The sequence below is a fragment of the Rhizomucor pusillus genome (genome assembly GCF_041956525.1).
Source record: "Rhizomucor pusillus strain CBS 183.67 unplaced genomic scaffold VTP01scaffold_5, whole genome shotgun sequence".
Classification (NCBI taxonomy): domain Eukaryota; kingdom Fungi; phylum Mucoromycota; class Mucoromycetes; order Mucorales; family Lichtheimiaceae; genus Rhizomucor; species Rhizomucor pusillus.
The window spans coordinates 1,095,709-1,109,115 of record NW_027192147.1 but is presented as its reverse complement, the minus strand read 5'-3'; the positions used below and the strand labels follow the sequence as shown (position 1 = coordinate 1,109,115).

The window sequence follows — 13,407 nt, the reverse complement described above, 5'->3', positions numbered from 1 at the left end:
TAATGAATGTAAGACATTTCTGTGGTTATTTCTTTTGATGTGGTACAAACCCATCGCCGTTTGTCAAGCTAAATTTAGTTCCGCGGAATCGGAATAACTAGGGCAATGGGCTTTCCTTGATCTGGAGCGGGGACGAAGTGATATAAAATAGGCGTGCCCCTGGACACGTAGACTTTTCTCCCTCCTTCCTTTCCTCATCATGTGTGGCATCTTTGGGTAATCTTGCGCAAAGATCTCCTGATTCCGCTAATCTAACGCGTCATCTCGCACAGTTACCTTAACTACCTCGTCGAACGCGACAGACGCTTCATCTTGGACACCCTTGTCAACGGTCTTTCTCGTTTGGAATACAGAGGCTACGACTCAGCTGGTAAAATAGAACCGTGTAGTATACTTGTTTAAAGCTGTGCAACTGACTTTGGAATCAAGGTCTCGCTGTTGATGGTGACAACGAAAAAGAAACATACATCTTTAAGCAGGTTGGCAAGGTCGCTGCCCTCAAGAAGCTCGTTAATGAGCAGCAGGTCGACTTTGAAAAGGGCTTTATCAGCCACTGCGGTATGGTATGTTTTCTCAAAATATGCGCAGCGACTATGGCGCTCGTTCTAAAATTTCCCTGCTTCGATTCATCTAGGCACACACCCGTTGGGCCACACACGGTCAACCTTCCCAGTTGAACTCCCACCCTCACCGCTCTGACCCTAACGCTGAGTTCACCATTGTCCACAATGGTATCATTACAAACTTCAAGGAAATCAAGACCCTCTTGGAAAAGAAGGGGATCACCTTCGAGACCGAGACCGACACTGAATGTGTTGCCAAGCTCACCAAGTACATCTTTGACACTCAAAAGGACTCTAACTTGTCCTTCACTGACCTTGTCAAATCTGTCGTCAAGGAGCTTGTAAGTAGCCAATAACCCTTGACTAGTTACAACTCGAGTCTAACTATATGTGAACAGGAAGGAAGCTTTGCATTCATTTTCAAGAGCTCTCACTACCCCAACGAAGTCGTTGCTACCCGCCGTGGTTCTCCTCTTCTCATTGGTGTCAAGACTGCAAAGAAGCTCAAGGTGGACTTCGTTGACGTCGAATTTGGAAATGCCGCGGAGGGCGACAATGGTAAGCGTCTGGGTTTTCTGCATTCTAATGCCGATCTAATTAGTAACGTCCTATAGTCGCTCCTCGCCAAGTCCCGAACAATTTCTTGTCTGCAGAGCAAGGTCATCCTCAGCTCCAGCGTACCCAGTCCCGCGCATTCTTGAGCGAAGATGGTTTGCCTCAGCCCATCGAGTTCTTCCTGGCATCCGACGCTGCTGCTATCGTCGAGCACACCAAGCGCGTCTTGTACTTGGAGGATGATGACATTGCACACATTGCCAACGGCGAACTTCACATCCACCGCTTGCGTCGCGACGATGGCGATAAGCCTACCCGTTCCATCCAGACCTTGGAAATCGAGCTGGCAGAAATTATGAAGGGCTCCTTTGATCACTTTATGCAAAAGGAAATCTACGAGCAACCTGAGTCTGTTGTCAACACCATGCGTGGCCGTGTTAACTTTGAACAACACAAGGTCACCCTTGGTGGTCTCCGTGGCTACCTCAACATCATCCGCCGTGCTAGACGCATTGTCTTCATTGCATGCGGCACTTCCTACCACAGCTGCTTGGCTACTCGCGGTACCTTTGAAGAGTTGACCGAAATCCCCACTCAAATCGATCTTGCCTCAGACTTCCTTGACAGACGTGCCCCCATCTTCCGCGATGATGTTTGCGTATTTGTCTCGCAGTCCGGTGAAACTGCTGACACTATCTTGGCTATGCGCTACTGTCTTGAGCGTGGTGCTCTCTGCGTTGGTATCACAAACACTGTCGGTAGCTCAATCTCTCGCGAAACCCACTGCGGTGTACACATCAACGCCGGTCCTGAGATCGGTGTAGCAAGCACGAAGGCTTACACCTCCCAATACATTGCTCTTATCATGATGGCAATTCAGCTCTCTGAAGACCGTGTCTCCACTACCGAGCGCCGCAAGGAAATTATTGATGGTCTTTACAAGCTCCCTGGTCTTATCAGAAAGGTCTTGGAAGATGATTCGAAGCTCCAAGCCTTGGCTCGTGATACCTTGTCCAAGGAAAAGAGTTTGCTCCTTATGGGCCGTGGATACCAGAATGCCACCTGTCTCGAGGGTGCACTCAAAATCAAGGAAATCTCATACATGCACAGCGAAGGTATCCTTGCTGGTGAATTGAAGCATGGTCCTCTCGCTCTTGTCGACGAGAACATGCCTGTTATCCTCATCATGACCCAAGACTCTCTCTACCCCAAGGTACAAAGCGCTTTGCAGCAAGTCACAGCTCGCAAGGGCCAGCCTATCATCATCTGCAACGAAGGAGACGATAACATTATCAAGGAATACAAGACCATCTGTGTGCCCAAGATTGCTGACTGTCTCCAAGGTCTCATTAACATTGTTCCTTTGCAATTGCTTTCTTACCACTTGGCAGTTCTCCAGGGAGTTGATGTCGACTTCCCAAGAAACCTCGCCAAGTCTGTCACCGTGGAGTAAAAAATCTTCCTCTTAACCTTACGTCACATCTCACTTTTTCCTCTACGCATCCAATTTCTCTCACAAAACTCCTGCCGCATTTTATCTTTTTTTTTTCTCCATGTCAAGTTTACAATAAAAAGATTGAAAATGGCTTATCGTGTCTAAATTCTAATTTTTTTCCTGGGAAGGAATAACTCTGCAGGTTATTAGCGGAATCATGCGCGGGAAGGCTACCAGCATGATCTCCAATTGCAATCCCGCACTTTAAATACAGATGCTATCGAGGCAGAACCCACTTTGCTGTGCCACTTGGACCTATCGCTAGAGGTTTCCCTGTGAGCCCAGAGCTTATACTCAATATCTGCATAGCCCTTCCCCTCGTTGTGGCTATCAACGCATAATTCTTTGTGTACGCAGCACACACACTCCAAGAGTGAGTAATGCTGTTGACACGATGAGTTCTCCTGGTAGTATACATCCAATGGCCGGCAGTCCAGCGCAGCAGCAGTTTGTTCGATCTTACCAGTCCTCTTCAGCTACTGCACCTGCCGGTCCATCAACATCCTCCTCCTCCAGCACCCGGAATTCAAAGCTGGATCAGATTATTCAGGTACCTGTTCTCACGATCTGACCTGCTTTACGCAAGAAGACTGATCGTCTATCGATATACCAGAACTTTTATACCAAGACCGTCCAAGTCATCGTTCAGGCCCGTCTCGACCTTGACTCTGAGAAATATGGAAAACGTAGCAGCACTAGCAGCACAAGCAGTTCCAGGCGAGGATCGGCTAAAGAACGTAAACTTAACAAATGGGTAGGCGGCGGGGGAATGCTCTTGTCTAAAGAGACCGTATATATACATATATATATATATATATATTAACGTTTCCTACTCCTCCTACTACTATTAGTTCAACATTGCAACGCAAGATGTGGATTTTATGCGAGAAGAAATCAGATATTGGCGGACACAGGCGTTGCAGGCAGTCGATGAAGAACCGCCCCCGTTGATACTGGATATCTATCTCGACACATCTGAGCTGACACGCGACCACCAGATTCTCGTCTTGGCTGATGACCACTTACGATTAAATCGGGTTGATATGTTGACAGAGTCCAACTATCCTGTCGAGCGCATCCTACTTGAGCGATGGACACTCAGATTGAGGTCAGGGACTAAATCAGCGAAAAAAAAGGGACATATGTAAAGCTAACAAAAGTGATATAGTCACCCTCTGCCTGACTTTGCGGTCGACCTCCCGAACCTGTATAAACGATCGATCGTGTTCTTCCGTGCATTGTACTCATTCGTTCGACTGTTACCTGCATATGAGCTGCATCGACGACTCCGAAAGTATGGACAGTCTCATAATTTATGTCTTGGATATCGACTATCGACATCAACGTACGTTCCAAACGATGAGATACCATTAGGTACAGTTCCAGTGTTTTGAGTCGGATCCGCAAAAGATGGAAAGCCTAAGGATTACCCTTATCTAGATAGGTCTCTCTTAGAAAGTGATGATAAGGACCTCAAACTATACCAGTTTTCTGATGTACTGACGCCTTTGGGGTAAGATGTCTATAAGGATGCCTGTTAGGGTTAGTCGCTGAAATCTATTACAGGACATTCAAGTTGAATGTGCAATATCGAAAGAGATGTTCTTTCTGCGTCGAGGATTCTGAACGGGACTTGAGCGCTCGCATGATTGATTTGGACGAGCAATTTTTCACGCCTACAATGATTAAACATCATCAAGAGCAGGAGGCATACTCTAGGCCTCATTCAGCAAATTTTTCATACCATACAAGCACTGTCAATGCACCAGCAAGGTCAATGGAATCAAGCACTGCAGGTGCTGCATCCAGCGACGCTGCTGGCTCTAACGCCACCACGCGAGAGGAGGTATAACAATCTGATATGTATACATTTAAGCAGAAACTTATCAAACAACAAGGAGCACTCCTCTATGCGATATTCTCCACCACATCCTTTGCATCCACGACAGACCACGGATAAATCTTCACCTCACGAGATATTACAGCAACGGCAGCGACATTCAAGTTTGGCTATGCGGTCACCTTCAACATTAAGCTCACCGCTTGGACGTGATAGCCCGGTTACAAGGACTTTGCAACCAAGCCCGGTGGAGAGTATCACAGTACCTAGACGGATCTCTGCACCGCACATGTCGCCCTTCAAGTCACCTTCACTCTCATCATCGCCGCAGGCAGAATATCTTATTTCTGGCGTCCGACCACAGCCATCACCAAGTGAGAAGACTAGAACAACAACAGAGACGACGGGGCGAAGCAAGGTGGAGTTTTCACCAAGTTTTGAGAAATATCGGGAAAGAAGTAGTCCAAGCAGAGCAGACACGAGTTCGGCAAGCATGACACGCAGATGGTCACGAGCGAGCGATCACAGTTCCATCAATTTCATGACGGTAGGTTTCGCACTTTGAACTTGTTCTCCCTCTCAGTTAGTTAACATGGTATAATTTTGATAGGAATCAGACGATGCAGAGCTTGAAGAATTCATGCGATTTGCGGCTGCTAAACCGGAGCTAAAGATGTTCCAGAGTCGAGCAAATGCAAGCCAAATGATGGAAAGCACCAATGTGTCGCCGACTTCTGAGACGAGTAGTAGTTTGGGTACGAGCGGTTACGGAAGTGGATCCATATATCGTTCAAAGGTGCGTTTACGATCGATAGAATGACTGATCACAGGGCTGTCGTCTGACTCAGAGTAATTTGACAAGCAGAAGGCATTATCACATTTTCGAAGCCTCCGAGAAACAAACAATACCTTGTCAGAATCACTATCATCTAGTGTCATGGCAGCTGCGGGTGGAGAGCGACAGGACACTACAACGTCTGCGATCGGCACTTCACTAGGTTCCTCAACGTCGTCTGCTAGCCGATCCTACATGCCGGTCGTTCCTTCACCTTTACACACTGAGCACTCATCGACATCTCCTGTCCATATACCTCGCAGTCACCATCGAGCAAGCGAATCCAATGTACAGCCTACCCGCCAACATAGGCGTTATCATTCGTCTCAAGCCGAAAGCAGGGGCGCTGAAGAGCAAAGCCCTGATCAGACGGCATTCTCTAGCTATCCTCAAGATCGACATCACGACGAACTCCGCCGATTATGCTCTGACAACCATCGCTACAGTCCACCTTCTTCTCCGAGACAGGGAAGCTCCATGGAAACTTCAGCCAACCAGGCAAACAGTGCGCAAGGACCTCGAGCTAGCTCTCTAGATGATGATGATTCTCTTGTATTTAAGATGAGCGAGCTAGGCTGCGAGAGCGGTTCCCAACAGCAGCAGCAGCAACAGCAGAAGCAACCAGTTGAAACAGCAGACTTGCTTTTTCAGAGACCATTGACAAAGGAAGCATACAACACGCGCGATTATGCACGCCGTCTAGGGCTCCAAGTCAATGTCAGCTCGCATCATCATATGAGCGGCAGTTTAAGTGTTCCGCAAAGTGCAACAACCACGACCGCTGTTAGTGGCGAGGAAGAAGAAGAAGAAAAAGGTGCGAGTGCTAGCACAAGCAAGAGCGACCCTGTTACGACGTATCATTCTTCAAGGCACAACAGGAATGATGATGTTTGGTAGTAATATAAATTACAAATCTATTTTTTGACAAACAAGCTATAACGGTCATCATGTTTGGCTTGGAAGTGTAACGATTTTCTTTTTACATTGCATTCATTTTGACAACAGCGACGATCTGGCACTCGAATTTATGATAATTGTATTCTGGATTATTTCTTATTAATGCAACCTTTTCATTACCACATTTTCTGATGTGTGGTGATCTTTGAGTTCCAGCTAAAAGGATGGTCAGAATAGCGCTGTAGTTTAGAGGTGGGCTGCGTCTAATCACTAACTGCATCTTTCCGAAAGCGGTAGGTTTGGTGCCTGAAATTCATGCTCAAGCCACCACCACCGCAACCTGCACTTGTCTCTTTTACCCAACTTTTCTAAAGCCAAATGGGCAAACACACTGAGCGACGACATCGCAAGCATCGGATCAACCCCATTGGCAGACGCGCAGAGGCTGGCGTTCAGCAAGGTCTCTCTGAGCAGGCTACTCAGCCAGAGCAGGTCTTGCCTGTCATTCACAAGGTATATATTTATGCCTGGCAATCGGTGGGGCAAGTTTGAGCAGCATAAACTCAATCGATCTCGATAGTTATCTTCACCAGATCCCTCGGAACGAGCCTGGGCTGCTGCCTGTATTTCCAATTTGATTATGGCCGGCTCGTCCGTGCGCAAACTGCTTCTTTCCAAAGGAGTAATACCTTTATTGTTGGAGCGTCTCAACGATTCGCAGTACGAAGTGTTCGAAGAAAGCCTCGGTGCTTTGCGGAACTTGGCAGCTGTTGAACCTTCGGTCGCCAAAGAATACTACAATCGAGATATCCTGACTGCTTTGGGAGCTCTTTTGCCAAAGGTAGATACGAAAAGAGAGAAAGATCAATGCGAAAATCACACCAATGGCTGATTTGTATATTGTATAGATTACGGGCACCATCGATGCTGTTCTCAAGAACGCCCCGTTGACAGACGATGGAGAGCAGGATCGTCGCCGAACCATTTGGGACGTTGCTGAAAACTTCATTCATATTATTTGGAGTATCTGGTACGAGGGAGAAAGAGGATATTCTGTGATAATGAATCTAAATTATCCTTCTCACATCCAGTGAAGCGTCCGACAAGTATATTAAAGCTGTCAACCGTCTCAACATTATCACATTCTTGATCTCATTCCTCTCAGCTGCAGATCAGTGCCCTACCAGAGTTGTTGTAGCCGCAGGTATGAAGCGAGACAAGGATAAGCGATGTTTTCAGATACAGTTAATTAATCATTCTGCTAGGACAATGCTTGACTACGCTTACCGAGAATAATAGGGATATCTACATTGAATTCCAGAATCATCCGGAATATGCGCAGATGTTGTACGATATCCTCAGCAACTCTCCCTCAGTGCTTGTTCGTGTGTTAGCTTGCGGTAATTATCGAAGAAGGAAAAAGGCTAAAAAGGCTAAATCAACAAAACCTGTAAACTTATGTGTCGCTTTAGCTATTATCATGAATGTACGGGAAGTAATTCAGATGACAGAAACTTGGGATGAAGGACAAGATGCAACGGGCAGCGAACTGATCCGAAGAATATTACCGATTCTCGTATCATCACTGGAGTATAACATTCAAGAAGCAGCAGAGAAGTGCATCGCAGCTGCAAACAGTGGTGTAAGGACATTGAGCATTCCAAAAATCTATCTACTGGGCAGAGTGACTAACCGGGTAAATCTAGAACGTGAACAAGCACGAAGAATCTGCCGAAATCACTCCAAAACCAAAGCAGCCATTGACTGCCGAAGAGGTAACTGCCTAGACTCGGACGTGTCTGATGCATACCGATACTTAGCCATTGTAAAATAGCAATACATTCAAAGGGTCGAAGAGCGGTTATCTACCTTGCAGTTATCACTCGAAATTTTGGCCGAAATATGTGTTATGGACGATGACAATGAAGGTTCGATAAAAAAATATTCCCAAAAAAAAAATAACCAAGTATTAACACGATTTACATAGATGATGGCTGGGAAGATGCAGACGAGGACATGCAGGATGAAGATGGGGAGGAAGAACCTGAAATTACAGAGGAAAATGTGGATGAATATCTGAAAGATGCAGAAACCCTGGGTGGTACCACATCTGCACATGTCGACGACGAGAATGTCAAATCGAACCCTGTTATGCGTGCTTTTATCCTTGAAGTCAACCCACATCTTGTGCGCTTAGCAACAGTTACGCCGCTTTCTTTTGCTACTGACTCCGCTGTTCCTACCATCACCGATGCTCTGAACGCCACCCATCAGCGTGCATTGGAATGCTTTAACAATTTCTTGCTAGCGATGAACGATATCCCATCCAAATTTTGGTTCAGCGAACGTTTACCTGACGCACATCAAGCCTGGCGATGGTTATTTGAGCTTGCTAACAAGATTGCATCCGCACCTCAGAGTGAAGCACGAGATGAAGTTATCGAAGTCATTGTCGGTTGCTTGTGGTCTCTGGGCAGAGGATTAACGCAGAACATTGTAAGTTAACTATGATCTATCAGATCATACAAGCAGTTCGCGATTTAACGCATAATTATTTAGCCATTGGAAGCTTCTGATGTTTCATCCTTGATCGGAGCCTACCAAGTTGCCCCTACCGAGTCTATGCGGGTCAAGACTGTCGGATGCTTGGGACCTATTGCCATGAAGCAAGGCGCTGTAGAGATCAACAAGGTAAATATCGAATATTTACAGATTCTGGAGCAGTTGGAGTGACAATCTTGTTGCTGCAGCAAATTGGAGACTTTTTCATGCAAGTCCTAGCAAGCGTAGCTCAAAAGCAGACTTCGGTGGAAGTTGCAGTAGAAGTTTTGAACTGCATCTACGATGTATACAGCGACTGTGCATTTGACTACGACGAACCCGTTTTTGTGCATGGAGGATACCTCCAAAACTTGCAACAATTTTTACCGCATTTCCGCTCACTGGTAAGTCAAGTCTTGGAAGAAAAAAAAAACAAAAGCCAACGGACTGATCCCATTTATCCCCCGGCAGGTCAAATCCGTAGATCGGCGGAAAAACTTTGATCTGCGATCAAGAGCAGACGAGGCCGTTACAAACTTGGTGGCGTTTATAAAGTACAAGAAGAATGAGAGGCAATAATAAGATATATAAAAATCATTTGTATAGCATAGCAAGATAGTACAGGAAAATCCCATGGTACTCATCTTTTATTTCATTGCAACATTAAAATCCATTATTTGTTTATGCATATCCACCGTATTTGTGATGGAAGCTTGGATTGAAGTCTTTCCTGGAGTCGAAAGCGTCGCACAGCAATGTACAAAATTATTACCTTTGCAAAAATTCCCTTGGCGGCAGAAAGGCTTGTTCAAGCTTTTATAGATTCTAATATTGTTTTAGGAGATTAGACACTCGGAAAATAGCGTGTACAACTATTTTCCCTGACAGTCTCAGTATGATGTATCACACAACATTACATTTGATTCAAAATGCGTCGTACGGATAGCATGTAAGGTTGAGCAGATAAGGTCATTGGGCCCGGGAATTTGGAGGAATAAAGGAGAACTGCCCAAAGTGGAAATTCGTGTGCCTGTAGGGACCAAAGGGACCAGCTTATGGAAGCTGAATATTCCCAGGAAACGTCGTACATTCACAGACGTCGGCGTAGTACCACGACAAATTGTTAATGATGCTGGGTCCTTTTTTGGAGCCCGCAAAAGTCGCGCATTCTTCTTTCCCAGAAAGCAGAGAGCTTCAGTGTGCCAACAATTGGGATTTACAGCTTAATGTGATGTGACCGATTGCAAACATTTGCATGTGCTTAGTCAAGACACGATCGATGTGAAAAGCTCTCCTATTGGCCACTCTATTGTAGATATGAGCAAATCAATGCTGTGAGTGTATCGTATTCTATACCTGGTGCCTATGTTGTCATGGATCTGTCGAGTGTTTTACATTCTGAGCAACAAGTACTCTAACAATAGTCAACAGAAAATAAAAAAACTGACACCTACAAGTTGACAACAAGGTTTGCAAAGATAACATCAGTCATACTGACGTCACAAAGTGGGTATCCAGAACACAGAACTTGTTTACCATGTAAAATGCAGCAACAAGCTTGAGAGGATTCAGTCTTTATTTGATGTAGACAGGTTGAGATTCATGAGAACTACTGAGTTTGTTACTGATCCACACTCCCACGGGATCGGGTCGTTGCGAGGGTGGATCGAGTGGTGGAGAGTTTTAATTCGAGAGAGAATGTGCTGCTTTCGTATACTCGAGTGGCCAAAGCGCAAACTTACGGAGAAAATGGGTCATTGCTGCGTTGTAACTCTAGTCATATATAATATTGTCCGTTAGATGAAACCGCAAATAGTTGCCTTATCTTCAAGACTTTACTTTTCATGGCTTTGCTCAGCAGACTTTACACCGACTTTTTCCGTCGTCCCAAGCTCTTACGTAAGCCTCTGTTTCCAGCGCCTGGTGGACCCTGGCGACCCTAAATTTTAGGCCGATTTTGCAAACCAGCCAGAAATTCAGAAATTCCATGGAAAATGACAGCAAGGATGGCTTGCAGGCACTAGCTAAATTCCCGAAGGCAGTTACTTATTTTAAATATAGGGGTGCAGGATATAACAGTAGCTGGGAGGACTAGAATACGATGAGGATGTGGGGAAGAAGCGGAAATTGCGGAGGAAACTAGACATGTGAAGCGTCCGGGGGATGCGGGTGGCAAACTTTTTCTTTCCTCGGGTGGGCGCTGGCTGGGGGTGGCACCGTCCTTTCGTTCCTTTGCTGATTGGATACTTTGTGGTAGTATCATATGAAACGAAAATAGCAGCACCAGCAGCTTACACGACCTTTCTTCTTTCATCTCTCTTTCCTCTTTACTGTTTTTCCCCCTGAATCACTATGTCGCCTCACCACGATACTCTGGGCATCGCTTCACTCGACGATATCCTGAAACAATACGGTGCAAATCCGGACCTGCTCCAGCTCATACTCGTCAGCAAAGTCCAAGAAGACAGGCGGCGAGCCGAAGAGGCGAGGCTGCGTAGCAAGGAGATTGATTTTTGCATACAAAAAGACACGATGAAATTGCCTTCTATTGTGCACTTTGACAAATCATCCACCACCACTTGTCCACCAGCAGACGAAACGCCGCAGTCACCACCATCACATCGGTCTTCGTCATCGACAACAACAAGCTCCCTCGGGTCTCCGCGCTCGCTCCCGGAGCAGCGCCCAGATCCTATCTTTGCGCCCACGAAATTGCCTCAGCTTCACCACATCTTGGAACCACAAAGCACACCCCGCTTCGTCGCTGACAGAAGATTACCCACGATCCCACCTGCTCCTCCTTTTGGTCACAATATTCCGTATCCCCTAGTAACAAGATCATCTACGTAAGTCTTTCGCTTTGTCACGTTGCTTGCTTTAACCTAATTGACGTTCTCACCTCCTTCCGTTGTTGCCAGACAACCTTCATACGGGGCAGCCACGGAAAAAAATTGTAAGCCTTTTTTTCTCCTTTTATATTTTGAAGGAATTTTTTTCTGACCAGTTTCTGGTATTCGATAGCCTCACCACCGCCTCTTTTCCACCCTACACCGCAACACTTTCAACAATCAGCTACAGATTCTTTGAAGGAAAAAAACTCTCCATCATCCAGTAGCAACAACCTGCAAAAGAGACCGTGCCCTGATGAGGAACCCTCAACAGCTTCTTCGTCTTCACAACCTTCCGCACAATCCGTCAGCAGTATTCCCCACAAACTCCCTCTTCCACCACATCCATACTACTCGTCCGATAGCCGCAAAAGACAAGACGATCTTCAAAGATCACGGACGAAACGACGTCGCCGAGAGATGCAACCAATTACCATGATTATTGAAACCCGAGAGTTCCCCTATAACGACGAATACCTCTGGAAAAATAATGGAAACACGGTGCACCGCACGTCTGGCAACAGAAGCATCTATTACAAGTGTGCCAATAACAACAAGGCACGTATTAGAATGAATCTACTCTCTTATCCTCTGTTCTCTATCTCTGACACTATTTTTCAAACAGGGCTGTCATGTAAATAAGACGGTCACCTTCAAAGACAACGGCGAGTATCTTATCAAGTATAGGGGCAATCATCTTCCTGACTGCAAACGAATAAAGCGCGTTGTGGACATCTGAGCATCTCTACATTCACGTTTCTTGTGCTTCCAAAGAAAGAACATTTTGGGGCGAAGCGTGCTCTTTTCCTTTTCCAGATCTGCAGTATTTTTATAACTAATTCTCCAGTTTCCAGATGGAGGAAACAGCTTATATGCATTCGGACGGTATACTCGAAAACTTTGTAATCACGCACTTGGTTATTCCTACTTAGAAAATGTTTAAGCATATTGTTGCTTATGCCTGTTATCTCAAACACTACATTGAACTGTCATCCAGTAATTCAAAAGATAAGAGAAAGAATCTGTCGCTACAACTCGAAAGCAACAACAACAACAACAACAACAACAACAGCAATAGTAGCTTCCAGTCATCACCGATCATTTTTGTTGCTATAGCATGCTCTCAATAAGGAGCTCGGCAGTGTGTGCAGTCAGCCATCGCATTAGAAATCCCCGTACATACAGAATGACTCTATCTTTGTAGAGACTAGTATGTAAAAACAGTAACGACAAAGCAGTTTAGATGATCAGTCCAGTAGGGCCAATGTCCGGTCAGCCGGACATTCGGATGACTTGTCTGGCTGCAGCTAGTGACTCATCAAATATTATAGTCATTCCGTTCTTCTATTTTGTCCAGGTATGTGTGATTTTCACTAATAGCTACTGTGGCAAGAAACATTGCGCAAACGTTATGATAAAAACGGTAACTTGCCGCACATCACCGGGCTACTGGAGTAGACTTGTTTTTCTTTTCAACTTTTATTCCGTTGATCAGAAGATAGCTCTGCTTTCTCTCACTTGTATAGCGAAACAATGGATGCTTATAGTATTTTCGGAATCGTCTGTTAGTCTTTAGAAAAGGTGTCATACACTCCATAAGTACCGGCTGCTGTGCCACACTTACAACATCAGTCGTTGCTGTCGGGTGGTATTCTCACATTCTCGGTCTGGACCTATCAAGTTGCAGCAAGCTGTAAAAAAATGTTTGTCACAAGCAGGTGCAACGAGACACTTACACTCCTTCCCAAAATCAAAGTCGCTCTCCGCCAATTCTGATATCACAGTTAACAAAA

General features: G+C 45.6%; 4 protein-coding genes across 4 annotated transcripts; all 4 read left to right on the top strand.

The window, feature by feature from the left end:
* Nucleotides 1-199: 199 nt before the first annotated feature.
* Nucleotides 200-2,571, top strand: VTP01DRAFT_8588 (uncharacterized protein; the record flags this gene model as incomplete). Its single annotated transcript, XM_069387725.1, has 6 exons — nucleotides 200-216; nucleotides 273-370; nucleotides 430-563; nucleotides 635-904; nucleotides 962-1,121; nucleotides 1,178-2,571. 6 exons carry the CDS (start codon nucleotides 200-202, stop codon nucleotides 2,569-2,571), a joined length of 2,073 nt encoding a protein of 690 aa, XP_069241466.1.
* A 463-nt stretch (nucleotides 2,572-3,034) lies between these two features.
* Nucleotides 3,035-6,185, top strand: VTP01DRAFT_8587 (uncharacterized protein; the record flags this gene model as incomplete). Its single annotated transcript, XM_069387724.1, has 9 exons — nucleotides 3,035-3,163; nucleotides 3,227-3,367; nucleotides 3,465-3,721; nucleotides 3,782-3,987; nucleotides 4,054-4,126; nucleotides 4,180-4,459; nucleotides 4,512-5,000; nucleotides 5,064-5,249; nucleotides 5,319-6,185. The coding sequence occupies 9 exons, from the start codon at nucleotides 3,035-3,037 to the stop codon at nucleotides 6,183-6,185; spliced, it is 2,628 nt and encodes an 875-aa protein (XP_069241465.1).
* Nucleotides 6,186-6,563: 378 nt separating this feature from the next.
* VTP01DRAFT_8586 (uncharacterized protein) lies at nucleotides 6,564-9,305 on the top strand (the record flags this gene model as incomplete). The annotated part of the gene is made up of 12 exons (XM_069387723.1): nucleotides 6,564-6,698; nucleotides 6,766-7,026; nucleotides 7,094-7,215; nucleotides 7,277-7,389; nucleotides 7,451-7,585; nucleotides 7,658-7,827; nucleotides 7,892-7,960; nucleotides 8,020-8,113; nucleotides 8,173-8,681; nucleotides 8,745-8,876; nucleotides 8,936-9,130; nucleotides 9,198-9,305. 12 exons carry the CDS (start codon nucleotides 6,564-6,566, stop codon nucleotides 9,303-9,305), a joined length of 2,043 nt encoding a protein of 680 aa, XP_069241464.1.
* A 1,773-nt stretch (nucleotides 9,306-11,078) lies between these two features.
* VTP01DRAFT_8585 (uncharacterized protein) lies at nucleotides 11,079-12,353 on the top strand (the record flags this gene model as incomplete). Its single annotated transcript, XM_069387722.1, has 4 exons — nucleotides 11,079-11,572; nucleotides 11,645-11,679; nucleotides 11,748-12,172; nucleotides 12,240-12,353. The coding sequence occupies 4 exons, from the start codon at nucleotides 11,079-11,081 to the stop codon at nucleotides 12,351-12,353; spliced, it is 1,068 nt and encodes a 355-aa protein (XP_069241463.1).
* Between the last annotated feature and the right edge of the window lie 1,054 nt (nucleotides 12,354-13,407).